This window comes from Chroicocephalus ridibundus, chromosome 1 (assembly GCF_963924245.1).
Source record: "Chroicocephalus ridibundus chromosome 1, bChrRid1.1, whole genome shotgun sequence".
NCBI lineage: Eukaryota > Metazoa > Chordata > Aves > Charadriiformes > Laridae > Chroicocephalus > Chroicocephalus ridibundus.
In genome coordinates, this window is record NC_086284.1 from 203,677,136 (window position 1) to 203,696,647 (window position 19,512).

A 19,512-nucleotide genomic window follows, 5' to 3' on the forward strand; every position below is an offset into this window, starting at 1 on the left:
CACCCCGCCATAGCATTTTCTGCTTGTCTTCCAAAGAAAACATCTGTTCCAAGATGGATACCAAAGGAAGAGAGCTTCCATCAAGGCCAATAGTTTCAGGGCAACTCATCTGTCACCTAACATGTCACCTTTCTTAAACATAAATACTCTTTGCTACCCTTCAGTCATAGAAAATTATCAAGTTTTGGTAGCAGCCGACATTTCCTGGGAAGGAATATGAGGTTTGTGTTCCATTTTTCTTAACAACAAAGCCAAATGTAAAAGTGGCTGCATATGGTACTTTGGAGAAATTCAAGTTGTGACCATTAACTCTCGTCTCTAATACTGGAATGACTGAGGCTACTATGTGAGTTTACATAATGATGCTCATACACGTCACAGAACCAAGATGTAAAGCATATAGGGCATGTCACAAGTCTGGAAAAAGTCTCCTTTTTCCATTAGAATACTTAGCCCACTGATCACATCTACTCCTTCCCATTAAATATGTTAGATTTAGAATCCAATACCAAACAGAAGAAGAAACAGGAGTGCAGAATAGAACAGGCTGGTACTTAGGCTGGAGAGAAAAAATAATTTTGATTAAGTAATGCCTATCTTTAAAAGTTCCTTCACTTGTTAAATGAGTTGTTAAATTAGTTTTGAGACTGATCTTTGGATTAATAAAAGGTGATGGTTAAATGAGAGCTAATAAATTACTCTAAACTGAATAAAAGAAGTTTGTAGTTTTGGCTTTAGAATGAAAACCTGTTAAATACATGGGCCGCTGTGAATCAATACAAACATCAGCATAAAGATTCATCTAACCAAATGAAACAACAGAACTATAACGTTAATCCAGTTATTTCTAACATGCCAACACCATAAGAAACATAAATGCAGAAGATGGAAGGAGAACACCACGATCATTCAGTAGATTTAAACTTACTCTTTATGATGCACTTTCATCAAAATTTGTAGTTGCCAGGTATCAAATTTCATTCATGCAACATCAATTCACTAAGAAATACATATTTTGGTGAGAAAATTAAAGTCCATATTTATGTAAAAACTGTTTTGAAATAAAAATAAAACAAGATTTATTTTTACCAAAAAAATCTTTTTCTTTTTTTTTTTTTTTTTACTAACAGAATAATTATCTGGAAAAAGTAATTTCCCACATGAGATAGTTAAAGGAAGTTAAATATATTTAAAAATGGAAGATTCTGCATTTACATAGTTATATGCCATTAATATTGAAGATACGCTCTCTGGCAAAAAACTCCTCATGCTTAAAAAACGCACCTTAGTTTTATACTGTACATTACAACATACAGTAGTAAGAAACAGAAGTAGTAAACAGGTTATATGCAAAGAAAAGGAGTTACATTACAAGACAGTTACAACTGTGACACAAAAAATCAAAATGTTCAGTTTTAACAGTATCTGAAGGCAATTCACAATCATTTCAGGAGTTTTGTGAAATTTAAGGCCATTAGTTCTAAATAAAATGTATCTGACACAAACTCACAAAACTGTGTATTTTGTAAAAACTGTACATGCAAAACCATTTTATAATCATATATGAACAGGCATATCATAAAATTTTTGGGTAGTTCCGTACACAAAATTGTGCACAAAGCAACATGGTTGTGCAATTTGGAAACCAGTTAATTAACATTATCATTCATGCACCCTGAATGGAAATGTGATTAAATGACAATATTCAACCCAAATATTAAGAGCCAGCATCCCTTTGAATGGGCAATCTAGACAAAAAAAGTTAAAATTTTAAATTAAGTTTAAAATGGTCCATTACAAAACATCTGCTGTAATCACTCCAAGAGACTTTTCTGATGCAAAATTTCCAGTGCTTTAAGGAATGCATGATAAGACTTAATGAGCTGAGTGAGTCAACTATAATACTCTGATAGTTCTGATTTGAGGTAATTTTCTTTAATTACTTATAGCAAGTAACTCTTCTAATTTGCTTCAGCAACTAGTTTAAAAAACTGTAAACTTAGATAAACTTAGAAATTGGAGAATCTCTGAAAAAATACACATACCTCCCCCTCAAAGTTTGGAGTTAGTGATAAGCCATATGCAATTATGTTATTCACATTTTAGGAGTTTATTCTCAAACTGTGAAATGAACGGATTACTGAGAACTGATCGAAGCAATTCAGGTATTGGAAAACACGTCGATATTTGTCCTTTTCTTAGCGTTCATTTGTATTTGTCTGGACAAACATTCAAAGAGATATTGCTTCTCTTGTTATCTTGTGACTAACTATTGCAAGCTAGAAGACATGTGAGTCAATATTCCAAACTTTTATTCTTAAGAATAGTTATAAAAGTACTGAAATTTAAAAATAGTAACATGTAAACATTGATACAGAGTAATAGCATTCCTATACATTTATATACACACAGTATTCAGAGAGGACAATATCTTCTGAGTTGAAATCCTGACTTGTGCTTTCCCCTCCAATAAATACATCAAAAAAGTAGGGTTTTTTTGTCAAAAAAAAAAAAAAGGAAAAAAAAAAGATTCAGAGAGAACACCAACATTTTGCTCCTAGCATTTAAAAGCTTTCCAGTTGCTCATGCAACCATAGGAGAATTTTGGTATGTGAAGAGAATTTTTCCAGCTCCAGGAAGTTATCAGAAGCTACTGCTGCATCCAGGGACTCTTGACTTGCGATACACGCTGAGCACTTCGGAGCAGTCATATCTGCGTCTGCAACACGTGAATGGGGGGCGTGTAGGGTGGTGGCGCAGGTGATGGCTTTATTCCTCTGACTCTCATGTAGGACAGAAACTGCTCTGGGATCTCAGCCAAAACATCTTTAGCAAGTCTTGCCATGCTTAGCACGTGGTTTCCGCTTCTGTCAATGTAATCTCGGAATGGCACAAACTACAAAACAAGAGAGACGTTCACACAGGTCACTATGCAGGCACAGGATACATCTTACAACATAAAAATAAGTTTTATCTAGGGAGTTAGAGTACATGAATATGCTGCCTTACGTAAGTTATATACACATATATATATTTTGTATTTTGTTATATATTTTACATATACACATTGTATCTCAATTTTTAGAAATCCGTCTTCTAACAGCAACAGCGACGTGCTGTCACTTGGGTGAAGTTCTTCACCTAAGCCATGGCTAGCTCAGATTGCTCATTACGTCTTCCGCTGATATACTCGGTTTATCTCTCAACCCTTTTCATACACAAAGGTCATTGTGCCTCAGAAAGCTATTCTTAGCTTACATTTCCTGCTCGTGGGGCTCTCCTACCAGACTGCCTCTGCTCTGGCAGTTTGTGAATAGAATTTTTGCCATCTGAAGTGAAAAAACAGGAAGGATGACTTTATATTCTTGATCATTTTGCGTTATACCCAGTAGAACTATGAACCGCCTGAACATTTTTTATATGACAGTAACAAACGCACAAAGAATCTAAGCAAAAAGGACTGGATTCAAAAAAGAACTTGTTATGTGATACCCAGATCTGCAACACCGAAAAAGCTAGCTGCCCAGCTCTGGCTTGGATTTCATAATAATTAACAAGATGCATGTGCTACTGGTATAGGAAAAAGAAACAATCTAGGCTCCTTGATTTTTATTCACAACAGACAGCATGCGGGGATGTAGGGGGTTAAGCTAGCGAACAGGTTATGCCAAGGGAAGGCTGATTTGAAATTCTGCTTCTTGCTCAGATTTTGGAGCCTATCTCAGAGCAACAGCTGGGTGACTTTTCAAAATTGGGATTCAATGTCCGAAGCTAGTTCTGGTACTGATATGCCAGGTTATGCTGTGCTGGAATTCAAAGCCTAACGGTGCCTTTCCCCCCTTTCCCGCACAAAACAGGGAAGATTTAATTGTTAACTTTTGTACTCCAGGATAAAACTAGAACGGATTGAGAAGTGAGACCCACAGATCTCTCATCTCCTGGCTGAACTCTAAAATCTGAAGACCCTTTTGCCCGTTATACCACCCAGACACATTTTGCTTTCTTGGATGCACAGCAACCACGGCTACAGATTAAATGTAATTCTTCTAAAAACTGTTGAAGTTTTCAAGATTTAGGGGAGCACTGAATTACAGTGAGAATTTAGCCTACACTGTATTTCTGAGATCCTGAAAGTCTTCCAGAAAAGATGGAAATAAACAAAAGAAATCCAGTAAATACATTAGGCAAATAAAAAAATTATTGGAGAAAAAAAAAAACAAAACCCAAACCAAAACAAACAAAAAAGCCCAACAAAAACCAAACCCAACATTTCATCAGTAAAGAACTTGAACTTAATTTCATCATTTTTACAACTCTGGAACCTTACACTTCTCACCCTGGACTTATGAAACCTATTGAGGCATCAATCTCCTACTGAAAGGTGTTTAGAATTCAAGCAAGAGATGACACTTTGCGTAACTCTCCTGAAAAGGATCTCAAACTGCCAGAAAAAAGGCTTCAAGCCCAGGTATTGGAACTATGTTGAATGAAACTGAAACCTGTCACCAAATTCGGCGTAAACAGCTACTGATTAGGATATTTCCCCGGGAAGCAGCAGATCCGTAGTTTCTTAGAAGATGATGACTTAGTCACAGAACTGTTGAAGCTGGAAGTGACCTCTAGAGATCCTTTAGTCCAACCTTGCTGCCCAAGCAGAGCCAGCTAGCGCAGGTTGCCATAGTCGACAAGACTTCAAGAGCAGTCACAAAGACTGTTGAGTGAGAGTAGCCTTTATTTCCAGTAGGAGCATCCTGTACCTCTTCATTGTGTTGTGTCCAAGAACGTATGAGGCTTAAGGGCAGGAGAATAACAGGCAAAAAGGAACCTGATTTTAGGGTATTAAGCCAGGAAGCAAGGTATCTGCAGTTCCATAATTAGGTGTCTTAACTATTTTTGTGTTTATTCAGTAACTCTTCAACGCAAGAGACCACATACTGTGACACTGACTAGGACTGACTCCTCCATTTCATAAAAAAAAGCTCTAGCGGTTTTCGGAAGCCAGCCCAGCAGTGCCCTGCTTCGGGTGGTTGTTCCTTCTTAAACTCCATCAACTTTTCTGTAAGAATACACCTGACTGTCCCCAGAAGCACGAAGTTAGAAGAGGAACAAAACGGAACAAGCACCTCTCTAGGCTGCTGGCTTACACATTCAGCTGGGAAGGGATAAGCTGGGTGTTCATTTCCGCTCATGTGGTTCCTCGTTTTCTAATGCAATGTCAGTCTTCTGTAAAAAGCACACGCAGTCTGACTTGGAAGAACAAAATGTGTCCCATCCCAAGAGACCACCTTACCCATCAGTCCGAAGACACGCAAACTCAGACCACTGTTGCGCAGCAAAGGGAGGCTATTTCAACAGAGGAATTGTTGAGATGCAACGATACAATATAGATGGCCTGAATTCGTTGTCTCGCCCCTCTCCTAGATGTTGGAGGAGCAGGAGGAACTACGGACAGATAAGCATACGTACAGATATGCAAGGACAGCTGGCAACGACAGCAAGGCCTAGAGCTGACATGCAAAAGTAGAGGTGGCAGAACAAAAGAGGTAAGAGAAGCCAAAGGGAAACTGATGAAATGTAAAGTGCTTTTTCTACAGTTTGAGAGTTTAATTTAAAAGGCCAATGTACAAAATTGTCAAGGGAAACAATAGGTACGCTACTACGACTAAGTATTTTTCTAAAACTTCACAAAGAGAAAAAGGATAACAAAGGAGCAGAAATGGGGCGGAACTGCTACACATGTAATACAGAGTTCCTACAAAACCCGTGTGTACTAGCAAGGAGGGAATAACAGAGGTCATGCCTTTACATGAATTGCAGCCAGCAGTAAATATAATAGATCCAGTGCCTCACTGTTAGCAATTTTTCTTTTTACTAATTTAATTAAAATATTTCACAGTACTGGCGGTTAAATTTAGCAGTTAACTACACTAGCTAATTTTAACTAACTCAATACACAAAAAAGATAAACTTTTTATATTTGAGTAGCTAATTTTATAAAAGCAAATCAGTTTTATCCTGCCAGATATAAAATAAAGGTCTTAACAAACCTAAAGGGTTTGACATCATCCCTTTTTATTTATTTAGCTAGCCTATAATGTATTTGTTAGTATTTAGACAGAAAAAGAGCACAAAATAATACTGCCTTCAGGTAATTCAATATGTCTTGGGGCAAAGTTCTGATTGAAATAGGTTAAAGTAAATAAATATTTTATTACACTTCTGATATACAACAAATTCTAAAGAAATACAAAAGGGTATTCATTGTATATTATTTTATATTTCTCAGCAGAAATTAGAATATTTCTTGTGCAAAGCATTTTCACAAATCTTGTTTATAACATTTGAAGAACTCTACCCATTTATGCTCTTTGAATGCAAAACCAGCAGCTTTTGGAGCTGCTGTTGTTTGGAGAAATTATGAATAATTACGTTGTGTATATTTAAATGCATTTAAACATAAGTGCAATGCATGCCAGAGGTATCTGAATTAACTTTAAAAAGTCCGACATGGCACAAGGCTTTGCAGAAATACTAGTTTGGGATTCAGAAGCGCTTCCAGCTCTGGAGGCAGATCTCCACACGTTGCTCTGTCGAACAGCACCAACATATACGGCATAACAGATTACAGACAGCCCCTCTCTAGTCCAGTATGGACTAACAAGGAACATTATAAAGGCTTTGACAAAAGGAGAAACATTATTTCTTGCCTCTTGTTCGGCTGTCCAGCTTCTCTTCATCCCTACCTTTTATAATTACTTTTTTGACAAGACTAAGGCAGCCGGTATGCCTTACTCTTCTAAGAGTTTGATATGTCACTCTCCCATCAGTTGTTTTCTCTGTATGTTGCAGAAATGAAAAAAGTCTCTTTTTCGACTATTAGAAAAAGTAATCTAGGAATCTATGACTTTCTTTTCGGTATATCCATACACATTATGAGGGTAATTTAACTGCTGTCATCTTATCCTCATTTCTGATCCCCATTTAGGAAAAAAACAGAGAGGGAATTTTAATGTAGTATTTATTGCACTGAGAAGCTTTAAGACTGGAAAAAAAGATCCGATCATTTTAATTTCCATATATTTATGTAGAGTTATTTATTCAGTATTCTAAACAAGAACCATAAAACCAGGTGTCATATACATGTTTTGCGCACTTCCTTGGGTTGAGATATTGTATCCACCATTAGTTATCAAATCCTTAAATTTTCACGTACCAGTATTTGTAACATTAAAAATCTGGAAAAGTTTCCGTTCCTGCACATATAAATTAAAACAAATATACACAATCCAAAGTTCATCAGCTGCAATCTGACCTTAATTATTATTAAAACATTATCGCCTGCAATATGAGCTATTCATATAGCTCAAGTTATTCAATATATATATATATTCTACTAACCAACAATAATATAAAAATCCAACCTGGCTTGGAGGGAATAAGTGAAAATAAGCAAGAGAAGAAACAAGTGAAGACTATGGATTTTGACAAATAGGAGGAATAAAGGCAGAAGAAGAAATGGCAGATCTAAGGTAAGGTCTGAACCTAAGGATGCCTGTCAGTGTTGAAAAGGCATTTGGACAATGCCCTTAACAACATGCTTTTACCTTTGGGGAGCCCATGAAATCATGTCTGACTAATCTGATAGCCTTCTATGATGGCATGACTGGATGGATAGATGAGGGGAGGGCGGTAGATGTGGTCTACCTTGACTTAAGCAAGGCGTTCGACACGGTCTCCCACAGCATCCTCATAGGGAAGCTTAGGAAGAGTGGGTTAGATGAATGGGCAGTAAGGTGGATAGATAACTGGTTGAAAGACAGAGCTCAGAGGGTCGTGATCAGGGGCACAGAGTCTAGTTGGAGGTCAGTGACGAGTGGTGTTCCCCAGGGGTCAGTACTGGGTCCAGTCCTCTTCAATGTATTCATCAATGACCTGGATGAGGGGATAGAGTGCACCCTCAGCAAGTTTGCTGATGACACAAAGCTGGGGGTGGTGGCTGACACACCGGAAGGCTGTGCCGCCATACAGAGAGACCTGGACAGGCTGGAGAGTTGGGCAGAGAAGAACCTTATGAAATTCAACAAGGGCAAGTGTAGGGTGCTGCACCTGGGGAGGAATAACCCCATGCGCCAGGACAGGTTGGGGGCTGACCTGCTGGAGAACAGCTCAGTGGAAAGAGACCTGGGAGTCCTAGTGGACAACAGGATGACCATGAGCCAGCAATGTGCCCTTGTGGCCAAGAAGGCCAATGGCATCCTGGGGTGCATCAAGAAGAGTGCGGCCAGCAGGTCAAGGGAGGTCATCCTCCCCCTCTACTCTGCCTTGGTGAGGCCGCACCTGGAGTACTGTGTCCAGTTCTGGGCTCCCCGGTCCAAGAAGGACAGGGAACTGCTGGAGAGGGTGCAGCAAAGGGCTACCAAGATGATTAGGGGACTCGAACACCTCTCTTATGAAGAAAGGCTGAGGGATTTGGGTCTCTTCAGTCTGGAAAAAAGACGGCTGAGGGGGGATCTTATCAACACTTATAAATACTTAAAGGGTGGGTGTCAGGAGGATGGGGCCAGGCTCTTTTCAGTGGTGCCCCGGGGACAGGACCAGAGGTAATGGGCACAAACTTGAGCAGAGGAAGTTCCACATAAACTTCAGGAGGAACTTCTTTACGTTGAGGGTGGCAGAGCCCTGGAAGAGGCTGCCCAGAGAGGTGGTGGAGTCTTCATCTCTGGAGACATTCCAAACCCGCCTGGACGCGTTGCTGTGCAACCTGCTCTAGGTGACCCTGCTCTGGCAGGGGGGTTGGACTAGATGATCTCCAGAGGTCCCTTCCAACCCTATGATTCTATGAAGTCGTCAGGCAGTTGCACTAGATGTCCGTTGTAGGTCCCTTCCAACTGAAATATTCTATTTCATAAATGTATTCAGACACTTACAGGAAAATATGCCTTACATAAAAGATTTAGTTTTAGACAGATATTATTCTTTCTACAGCCATCAGGTTGATCCAATTTTCCAGCAGTTTGCTGTTTTTCAAATGTCAGCTTCTTTAATGCTTTACTTTAGCAAGCAGGGACTAGTGTGCTGAGCCATCAAATGTCATTCTCTTTGTTTGGTTCCACTTTAGTACCCCATGAAAATAAAAAGTGCGTAGCTAGTTAATTTTATTTCATAAAGAAAATAATTATGAAACAAACTCTGTCCAGTGGGGTAGGTAATCAGAAGGAAAGATAGGGTGCCTGGAGCATGGATGAAGTACATAGTTTGGACAACCTGTGGAGTTCTAGCAATCTGCAGCTCTGAGGGGAAGGGGGATTATGGAGGGTGTGTATGTGCACACCAAATTGCTACACCACCCTGCCGGTGGTTGCACAGGTTTGAATGACAACTACTGGGCTGACTGAACGACTGTAGAGAGCAGGAATAGAACCAGAGAACTTTGGCAGAGAAATGGAGGTGTCTGTGTAGGCAGACGAGAGTAGCACTCGTACAACTTGGTTGAGTCATGTAAACACAGATCATAGGATCATAGAATGGTCTGGGTTGGAAAGGACCTTTAACGGTCTCCTAGTTCGGCCCCTCTGCAATGAGCAGGAACATCTTCAACTAGATCAGGTTGCTCAGAGCCCCGTCCTACCTGAACTTGAATGCTTACAGGCATGGGGCATCAACAACCTCTCTGGGCAACCTGTTCCAGCCATCATCTGAGGTTCCTTAAAGCATGAGACATCTGCATGGTCGTATGTGGCAGACACAACATAGGAACTGGGAGACACTCATGGTCTTCTGGACTGGCAGTTAGAGGCAAGGAGAGATACCCTAGGCATCTCAAATGCACTTGTTAGAAGTCTAGGTATTGCCGACTTCCACGAAAGCTGCAGTTTTTCTCTATGGAGTCACAGGAGATTGCAGGACAGAGGCAACTAACTCTTCTCCCATGGCTGTATAACCCTAAGACCTTCTATCAGTGCGCTGTCAGTTAGGGGTCATTTCCTACAGAATGCAGATCCACTGCTATATGTTATATAAAGGCTTATAGGGATCACAGAGAGTTTCTGAGCTTGTTATGAACAGTCCAAGATAAACTATGTCAGCACTAAGGTAAAATGAAAGGCAGGAATATAGATAGAAACAAGAATTCAAAACAAACAGGATCAGTAAAATCTAACTATTAGAGTAAATTTGCTCTCCCACCTGCACAATGTCTCTTTCTGCAAACTTTCCTCTTGAAGAAATTCTCACTACATCACCATCCAGCTCTTCCATAGCTAAAAAAACCCAAACAAAATGAATTAATCTATGAGTTCAGCTACACAACAAAAACAATCTTACTGAGAAAAACTTTAGTCAATTTACACTTTAGGGCAACAAAACCAACAATTGCTATTTAGGTAACTCTCTAAGATCATTTGTGCCGTAAAATACATCATGCTTTGTAGTTATTTTGCACTTTTTCATGCTGACAATACATACTTTTTGCCTTTATTGTCATCTTCAGAACAAAACAAAGCGTGACAAGGTAGTTATCCTTCAAGCTCTCAAAGCAGCAAGTGTATCTGTTTTGGTAAGGCTATATTTACACTTTCACAGGTGGAGAAGAAATCGTCTTCTGCAATTATTCTTACAGAAGATATCACAGGATACAGCACAAAGAGATAACAACTCACAATCCTATTAGAAAAGTAATGACTGTTAATACATAGGAATGAGGAGTTCTTAAAAAAAATTATATTAAATTTATTGGGTAACTCTTCTGAGCAGGATCCAGGAAAAATCTAAAATCGCCCGGATACCCAGGAGCTATTCTAGGTGGAAAGGCACACCTGCTTTCTGGTCAGTGTTGAAATAGATGGACTTGGGATCACAGATTATTGTTTAGCCATTGGATCTGCAATCCTACAATCCTCCTTTCAGCATACACTATGAAAATCAAAGCCCTGCCTCACTGAGATGAGTTCACTGAAACCAGCATTTCAAAACCTAGTTCTTCCAATGCAAGAACTAGAAAATGACGTCATCAAGAGCCAAGTTCAAGCCAAACAAAAGAGCATGTTTGTCCAAAGAAAAAATTAGTAGGTCTGTAGAGCATGTTGCCAGATGATGCTGTTGATGCAAAAACTGTATGTGTGTTTAAACGAGGAGACTGAACAAGTGTTTGAAGGAGACATCCACTGAAAATACCCAAAATAGACATGAAGCACATCCTGCTCAGGAAATTTAAAACAGTATTCAGGGAAGTATCATATTTGCTTATTCTGTTCTTAATGTTCTCTAGATAACCACCCATGGCCATGTCAGATGTGGGCAAAATGGACCCCTGATCTGACCTGTTACAGTCATCCTCACATCCTTACTAAAGCTGTGCCAAATGTACGTGCCATCTATCTGAGCTCCAGACTTTTAAGAACCCCTCTGGTAGCCCGCAGGGGCTGGGAGATCTAGGGGGCAGTGATATCTGGAGGGGAGTAGCTTAGTCTCTCTACAGCAGAACGGAGGCTCGACTGGCATTTGAATTGTAAGACAGCGTGCCTGGAACATGCGGCCTCCTACACACGCACTTCTCCAGCATCCACATCAGACATGGGGTCTCTTGTTTTTTCCAGAAGGAATTTCTGCAGATGGGGAAATCATTTCTCTGCCCGCTTGGGCATTGAAGGACTACAGATTTGGCACACATCTCGTAAGTGATTTTCACTCAGGCAGTATTCTCAAGGAGTCTGGGTCCAAAGGTGGAAACTGTATCCTGCAGTCCAAACAGAATACCGCCTTAAGAAAAGCGATAGGGATGACTCCCCAAAAACTCTTCAAAGACAACCTCCAGCAGTAAAAAAGAAGACAGAATCTATATGTCCTGACTGAGTTAAGGGGAGCCTGGGCAAACCCAAGGACTGGACAAACAGGGAGAAAGGGAAAAGGCAAAGGAGGGGGTGAGAGAAAAGTAAGTAATGTACAACCCAAGTCGGAATTTTCAGGGGTAAAGTGAAGTTTGCCAATTTCCCTCATATGCATTCATGAAGATAAACTGTCTTTTCTCATTGCTTGTGGCATACAATCATCTGAAGTGTAAGTGTCAACCTGGACAATCTCTTCAAGGAATAAGATACTGAAAGTCATCACTAATAACCACTTGCCGAAAAGTATAAGAAAGTCAATCCCCAATAAATATTTTTTGTGTTATTTTTACCTCTTGTTTTCATACTCTTAGAATATTTTTACAAGAATTAACAGGTACAGTCATTAGTGACTATTTACATTATACATCTGTGGTAGTACTAAGTATATTTCATGTACAAAAGAGGCATACTGTCTAACCAGAAGTACTAGAATTAAAAAGAAAGAATGTAGGACTTTGAGGAACAGATATATAGGGAATGTATACGCTTTATAGTGCAGTGATACACACAACGGCACTTAAAAAATTAGGCCAAATCATGGAAGCAGCTTAGTTATTGCAATAGAGAATGGTGTTCCAGCACACTACATGAAAGAATACGTAAATAATCCTGGTAATTTCTCTCCTGCCATAATATTGTCTCAATGCTGCCACGCAGAAGGCTCACTCCTGCTATGCAGTGAAACACACTTTAACCCAAATCACCTCCTCACATGTATTTATTTTTCTCAGTATTTCTTTACTGCAGCAAGAACAGATGATCAATATTTCCAGTCAACTGACACTTCACAAGGCAAATAAATATCTGTGTTGAAGAAATTCAGCATTACTTGAGCATACTTACTTTACTGTGGGTTTTTTTTTCCACTCATCTTCTGGAGCTCTATAAATGCTGAGCCCCCATATGGTTCTGTGACTTGAACAGAGAGCCTGAGGGGCTACACAGCTCCACATGGCAGCTTGTAATCACACTGACTTATCAATCAATCCAGCTGGAAATGTCAGCAGTGCTTACTGCTTGTTCCATATTATGCTCTTTTAAAGAACAATATTTGTTTGAAAAGATGCATATTACTAAAACGTAAACAAATATAAAAAACTCTAAGAAAAACACCAGAACACTTACCATCAAACTCTGCTGGTCCTACCCCCACTATAATTATTGACATTGGAAGCTTTGAAGCCTTCAAAAGAAGAAGAAAAAGAGGTTTAATGCATTACATAACCTCTGCCAATAACATGGGAGATCTGAGGACAATCTGAATAGAAAACGTGCAGAGGTTATGTTTTAATAAACAATTTTTTTTCTACCTAAAAAGTTGAGTGGTGTAAACTGTCTGCTTAAGTGGTACAAAACACCTTGGATGAACACAGAAAGGCAGATGATTATTTTAATTTATTTTTTCTTATAAATTCTTTGAATCATATAGGATCATAATCGAATCCTAACAGGGTTTGTTGTGTTTAATACTACTATGACAACTAAGATGACAACTTTATCTTAGAAACTTTTGTAAAATGACAATAATTGCAAACAGGTAGCTAATGACAGTTGACATTTATTTAGAAGTGCTTTGCTGTTTCTTGACTTTACATAGCTGCTTGGAATTATGTGACACTATTTTTTACATAGCTCTTATGCTAATTTTTCTCAAGAGAATAAACCTCCTATTTGAGAAATATGCATCTTATAATTCTTCCACGAATGAAATTTTATTCAAGTCACTCATCCAAGCCACAAAGTAAACAAGATACCGAACTGGTTTACGGTAAGATTTTTAATTTTACTACATCTTTTTCATTCAATGAAACAAGGCAAAGACAATATCTGGCTTTCCCTGAATAAACTCTCTGTAAAACTTTTAAAATTACAAAGACAGTATCATAAATATTGGATTCTGCTGCCTGGATAGCAGCACCAGATATCTGCTCGTTTACAGAAATAATCTGAAACTGCCTCTGTTGAGGAGGATAACAACTGGGGAAAAAAAATAAAATCCACCAAATGTCAGGGTTGACAACTGTTCCTCATTGAGACATTCTGTTGAACTGTGAATTGTCTACAGTCATTTTAAACAGGAGCATACACAGGCCAAAAATCATAGATGTACACTTTCTGCTAAATTAAACTCTGCTTCACTGAAGTCTGAAGTCAAGTGGTTTTAGAATGTATTGTTATATTTTTCTTTTGGAATATAAAAAGTGGTCTTCCCCCTCATTTAAAAGATATCTTATTTTAGATACATCATGACCATTTCCCATTCTTCATCTGTCATACTACTACATATAAAACCAACTTTCTTTAAGCAGAAGATTTATAGTTCATTACTGTAAACACACTATTTAAAACAATGAAAATATGCCAATCTATAAATCACTATTTAATGTTCCTCAGCACTATACATTACATACTATACATCGACTGCAAATTCATCACAAAGTGTAACTACATAGTCAATCCTCCAGCTAACAGTGTGCAGCAGAGTAAAAAAAATTCAGTAATCTCTTGTTAGTTAAATACTAATACGCTACTGAAGATAACAGTAAAAGCTGTCTGGCCATGGCCCTGGACAAACAGCTCTAGGTGGCCCTGCTTGAGCAGGGGTGTTGGACAAGATGTTCTCCAGATGTCCCTTCCAACACCAACCAGTCTGTGATTCTGTGATCGAGGGCCATAAATACAGTGTAACTGTAACTGAATTACAGTGCACTGCATAAGTCAGTAATAGTGAGTTTAGAATATTTTTGAGACACGAAGACATTTCTTAGAACAGAACATCTTCTGTTTTTCAGGTTATTGCTTGATTGTAAAGAAAACATCCTTTAAAGAGGTTCCTTCCCACACAGACACAGTATTATGTGATGCAACATATATGAAACAGTAAGTGGCAAGGACAGCGTAAAGACAAAGAGTTAAACTTTTGCATATAAACTTAAGTGTTGGCATTTCCTGAATGACAGCATAACCTTTAAACAGTTTGGTAAACCAGAATGTGTCTGACATATACGCTGTAATGAGAAAGATGCCTAAAAGCACAATTAGTGTTAAAAAATGAAATATACCCTTCCTGAGCTTTACACGTATCAGGTTGCATTGAACATCGCTGCCCTTTTTATTATTTTGGATATTATTAAGACTGAAAAAACTGCTACTGAAAAGCATTTAATGAGTTCTGTCATGGTATACTGCGCTCACACTTCAAGTATACAGAAAAATGAATGCAACTTCATAAAAAGAAGACAGAAAATATTCCCAAACGTCCACTCATTCCAAGCTAACAACACATCTGCTGTATTTACAGTTGCAGACTAACAGCTATTATTCCTGGAAACGAACTATTATTGGAAACAAGTTTTTTTCTGTATGTCTTAGCGGCAAATTACTTAATCTAACAAGATACCAGGCTACTGGACTTGCTGATCTCTAAACCAAGAGATGCTCTTTTTTCTCCACGGAGCCTTTTTGTCACCTGAAAGAAGCTCATCTAAAAGAAGCTATGTTCCAAACTTCTAGGCTAGAGTAGAGGATCAACTTCCAAGCTAAAATCTTACCTCCTTTAAAAGTGAGAGCCAAATTATTCAGTTTTAACACTGGAAGCTGGAAGAGCAGAGGAAGTAAACTGGCACCTTCAAACACAGCTACAGCTCGGTGTGTAAGCACTTTCCAGGTGGGCTGTCAGAGTCCTTATTGAGAGACAGACTCTGTCTACATGCTGCTGGCTGGAACTTGAGGGCATCTTGCTCTCCAGTGAAAGACGGAACATTTCAATAACACTTTCATGTGCAACCTACAAACTGGAAGGGCACTGAATCTCTACAGGAGGTAGTGAAAGTGGGCCTTCAAAAATATGCCACCTAATTCTACACTACTCATTTTGACATGATACTTAATTATTTTAACGTAGGCTTTTCACCCACCTCTTCACTATTAACTAGATCCACTGTTGTATGTTCAAAACTATTGGTATAGATCTTCCCTAATGCTGTCTGGAACTTGTTTCTGTGTGTACTTTCATCTGACATTTCCCAGGGGCCAAAGCACAATGGAACCTATTCATAATACAAACTATTACTTATATGCATAGCAGTTTTGAAGAGAAAAATATTGAAAATCATGCAGAAACGGATAAAAAATTAAGAATTTTTAAAATTCCAGGGGACGACTTAGAAGGAAATCAGATGACTGATATCCTTGCCACTTGGGACCAGAAAGTTTGGGGCAGTTTCTAAAAAGGCAGGGTAGGGGGAAACCAAGCTGTCGGCAACTGCTAGGAAGGTAAAGAATAGCTCACTATGAAAAACTGCATGGTGGGAAGCGTTTGAGGAAGGAGTGGCAAGAATCAGATGAGGAAAATCATATGAACATGCAGTGTTAGACGGAAGAGTATCATTTCCCACAGAAAATTACGTAAACTAAGCCGAGATTCAACTTTTGGTTACTTTTTGTCTTTATGCATAATACACATTTGCCGTTTAGATAAAATGGTTGATTTACGGAACAAATTTAGTGCCTGAAATATTAACTGATTTAGTTTACTGCCTAAAATATTAATTCCTAGAAACAGAATTATTTTAAATTTCAACACTTTCAGCAAAACTTACATTCACTATAGATTCTTTTGTCTGAGCCATATCGGAAATAACTCCATCTGTAATAATGAGAAGAACAAAATACTGGGAGCCATCTTTTACTGAAGCAGCGTATCTAAGGGAAGAAAAAACAATATTATAATAGTAAAAAAAACTTTATACAAAGGAAATGATACGAAAAGAAGCTGTATTTTTAAAATTTGACTACTAAGGACTAACAAAAATAAAGAAACATTATGTAGTGGACTTCAAAAGAAAGACATTCATAATTAAGACGGACATTCTACTTTTAAATGAGAAAACTAGAAAAATGTAACTGATACAGTATTGATATTGATAATTTGCACGTGTTGAATCAATGAAAAATGGGAACTGTTTCACTACCAAGAGGAGCATGGACAGAACGTCCTTTATAGAACAATGAGTCATTAGAAAGTCTAAGTTATTTCATAGTTATTACCTCTGGGGAACATAGTTGGTATGAAGGGAATATATTATTATTGAATGGTTGGTTTTATAGCACAAATAAAATTTATCAGAAATCACCACATTGCATAAATAGTCCATTAATTTTTTTTTTGGGGGGGGGGGGCTTATAAAAACAGGTTACTTATTGCTGACCATGCTAGCAGATTTATAGTTCACATTTATGTGCATATTTGTAAAACGGCTGAATGTGCACCCTGCAACCTTGGCTTAGATATTCATCTCTTTACATCACCCGCAGATGTGCTTTCAAGACTCAAGCCTCTCCCTGTGCTGTACATGAACACAAGACAAAACATATGCGCCATCCCTGGAAACAGTCAAAGCCAGGCTGGACGGGGCTTTAGTTGAAGATGTCCCTGCTCATGGCAGGGGGGTTGGCCTAGATGACCTTTAAAGGTCCCTCCCAACCCAAACTACTCTATGATTCTGTGATTCTATATCCAGTGCCATTCCAGTCCCACCTCAGCCAAAGGACCCAAGAAGCAACTGCTCTTTGAAAACGAGCGGCTTCTGAAGATCTGGAAAGTCCTGAAAGACAGTGAGTCTGCAGCAGTCCTGCTGAACTCTGTGGCCTGCATACCAGAAACTAAGACTTCAGCTCATTTATCTTCAACTCCCAAGGGTCAAAGATAGTTAGTGAAGAACTCTTTTTGCATGGAGCAGGCTGCTCCACTTGCTGCTTCACTTGACAGCAGCCAATATAGTTACTACTTTCATGAAGGCTCTTGGCGCTGTGAAGGAGTCAAATATAGTAGAACCTTGTAATAAAAATGGCAACGAGTAGTCTGGAGAGCAAAACAACAACAACAAATAGTCTCCATATGAATACTGTGGAATATATGCCCAAGTACAGAATATGACTGTCAAAGAACTCACTGTCTCATTGGTCACTACAGAAGAAAGGCCTGAGCCACCGAACAGGGTATGTTCTAATGGTGCTCATGATGATTGCATGTGCTTAGAAAATTCTAACTCTGATGTTACACAGTGTATTTGCAAGCGAGTACCGCCAATATAAAAGATGTTATAACCACAACATTTACAAGAGTTTGGAGGAATGTATGTGAAATGGAATCCACAACTCACACAAACCCATCACACTCCTCCCTCTTCCTCCCGAAGATATAGATGGGTAGAAGAAGCCACACAGACAATGAACCTGTTGAACATCTCCTATTTGCATGCTAGCAGTAGGGACTGATAGTTAAATATCTAGATTAACAAGATCTAATGTGGAACACATTTTCCCTACCACGTGGAGACTTCTTTTATCTCATGTTTCCACAATGCCTATAATCTTTTCATTGATAACTGCAGTGACAAGTGATGATGAGAGAGTAAAATAAAAATTCATTATCCTTTCTGAGCACTTAAATCAGTCTACGTACCTACACTGAAGAAACGGAATAGAAATTTGGTTATTTCAAACTTCCCACAGAATAAAGCACTCTGAAGTCTTTTGCAAGAAAGATCTTATATGAGGAGGGGCTGTGACAGAAGACACTATGTAGAATCTGGTGTAGTTTAGATATCATTCCCCTCGCTAGGGAGTTAACAAACTCATTATCTGCTTAAAGAGCTTCTGAAGAGTTCCGAGATCACAACAGGATAATAATATCTCACATAGTTTCCAGAGATTTCATCAGAGGCATATTTTTAAGTAGGAAGGATGTGGGAAGAAGAAATTTGTTGAAGACTGATGGTAGGTTCAAAGAGTAACTGCAGACTAGATCATAACTTCTACTACCATGTCTATGAGAGTCAAGAGAATAGCCAAGAAACTGAACCTTAAAGGAAAATGATGCTACTGAGAACTGGACTGGTGCATGGATTGTATTAAGGATGATCGTGCAGTAGAACTCCTCATGAAGGTACTTAGCTTTTCCACTGTGATGTAGTGTGATTTGCTACCAGAAGTGGTTCCCACAGTTTGCAACAACTTGATATTTAGAAAACAGTTCAGTGGAAGCACTACAAATGCAAAAGTTGACAAATATTCCTGAGTAACAACTGGTGAGAAAAGGAACTCAATTTATGCCAATGTTTTGATGGTACTAGACCATGATTTTTAATTTTTGCAATGAACAGGAGGCTTGAGGTTAATTGGCAAATTCTGAACCAGTCAGCTCAGCTGATATGATAGTTCTGAAGAAGAAGGAAGAGCCAGAAAAGTCAATGGGTTAGACTTCCAGCTAACATGGCTAATGCAGACGCTGAATGCCACATACACGGAATTCAGCTGTCATAAGGATCGGCATATTTCCTCACAGTCTGAAAACTGCTACTGGAAAGATCCTATCCCAGGGAAGATTAAAAGGAGACAGCTAGTTGCTAAAGACAAGCAATGGAATATGCATGTATTTAATTTGAATGGTATGATTCGAGGATGGAACAACTAATCCTAACGATAAATAACTGAAATCCACTATCAAGCCGTGCTGAGGTGCACACAAAATTATTTGCACCATAAAATGTGCTAATTATTTTTCATTGGGCTGTACAACTAACAGCAGCAAGAACAGATAGTAAATAAATATTTTTTGCTACAA

General features: G+C 38.7%; 1 protein-coding gene across 1 annotated transcript in view; it reads right to left on the bottom strand.

The window, feature by feature from the left end:
* Positions 1-1,008: 1,008 nt before the first annotated feature.
* The window catches only part of CPNE8 (copine 8), a 106,728-nt gene continuing 88,224 nt past the window's right edge, over positions 1,009-19,512 (bottom strand). Inside the window, exons 17-20 of the mRNA XM_063323398.1 lie at positions 16,487-16,589; positions 13,011-13,068; positions 10,186-10,259; positions 1,009-2,896 (exon numbers count right to left, since the gene is read on the bottom strand). Of these exons, the coding sequence (XP_063179468.1) occupies positions 2,708-2,896; positions 10,186-10,259; positions 13,011-13,068; positions 16,487-16,589 (424 nt within the window). The 3' untranslated portion in view covers positions 1,009-2,707. The remainder of the gene's footprint in view (positions 2,897-10,185; positions 10,260-13,010; positions 13,069-16,486; positions 16,590-19,512) is intronic.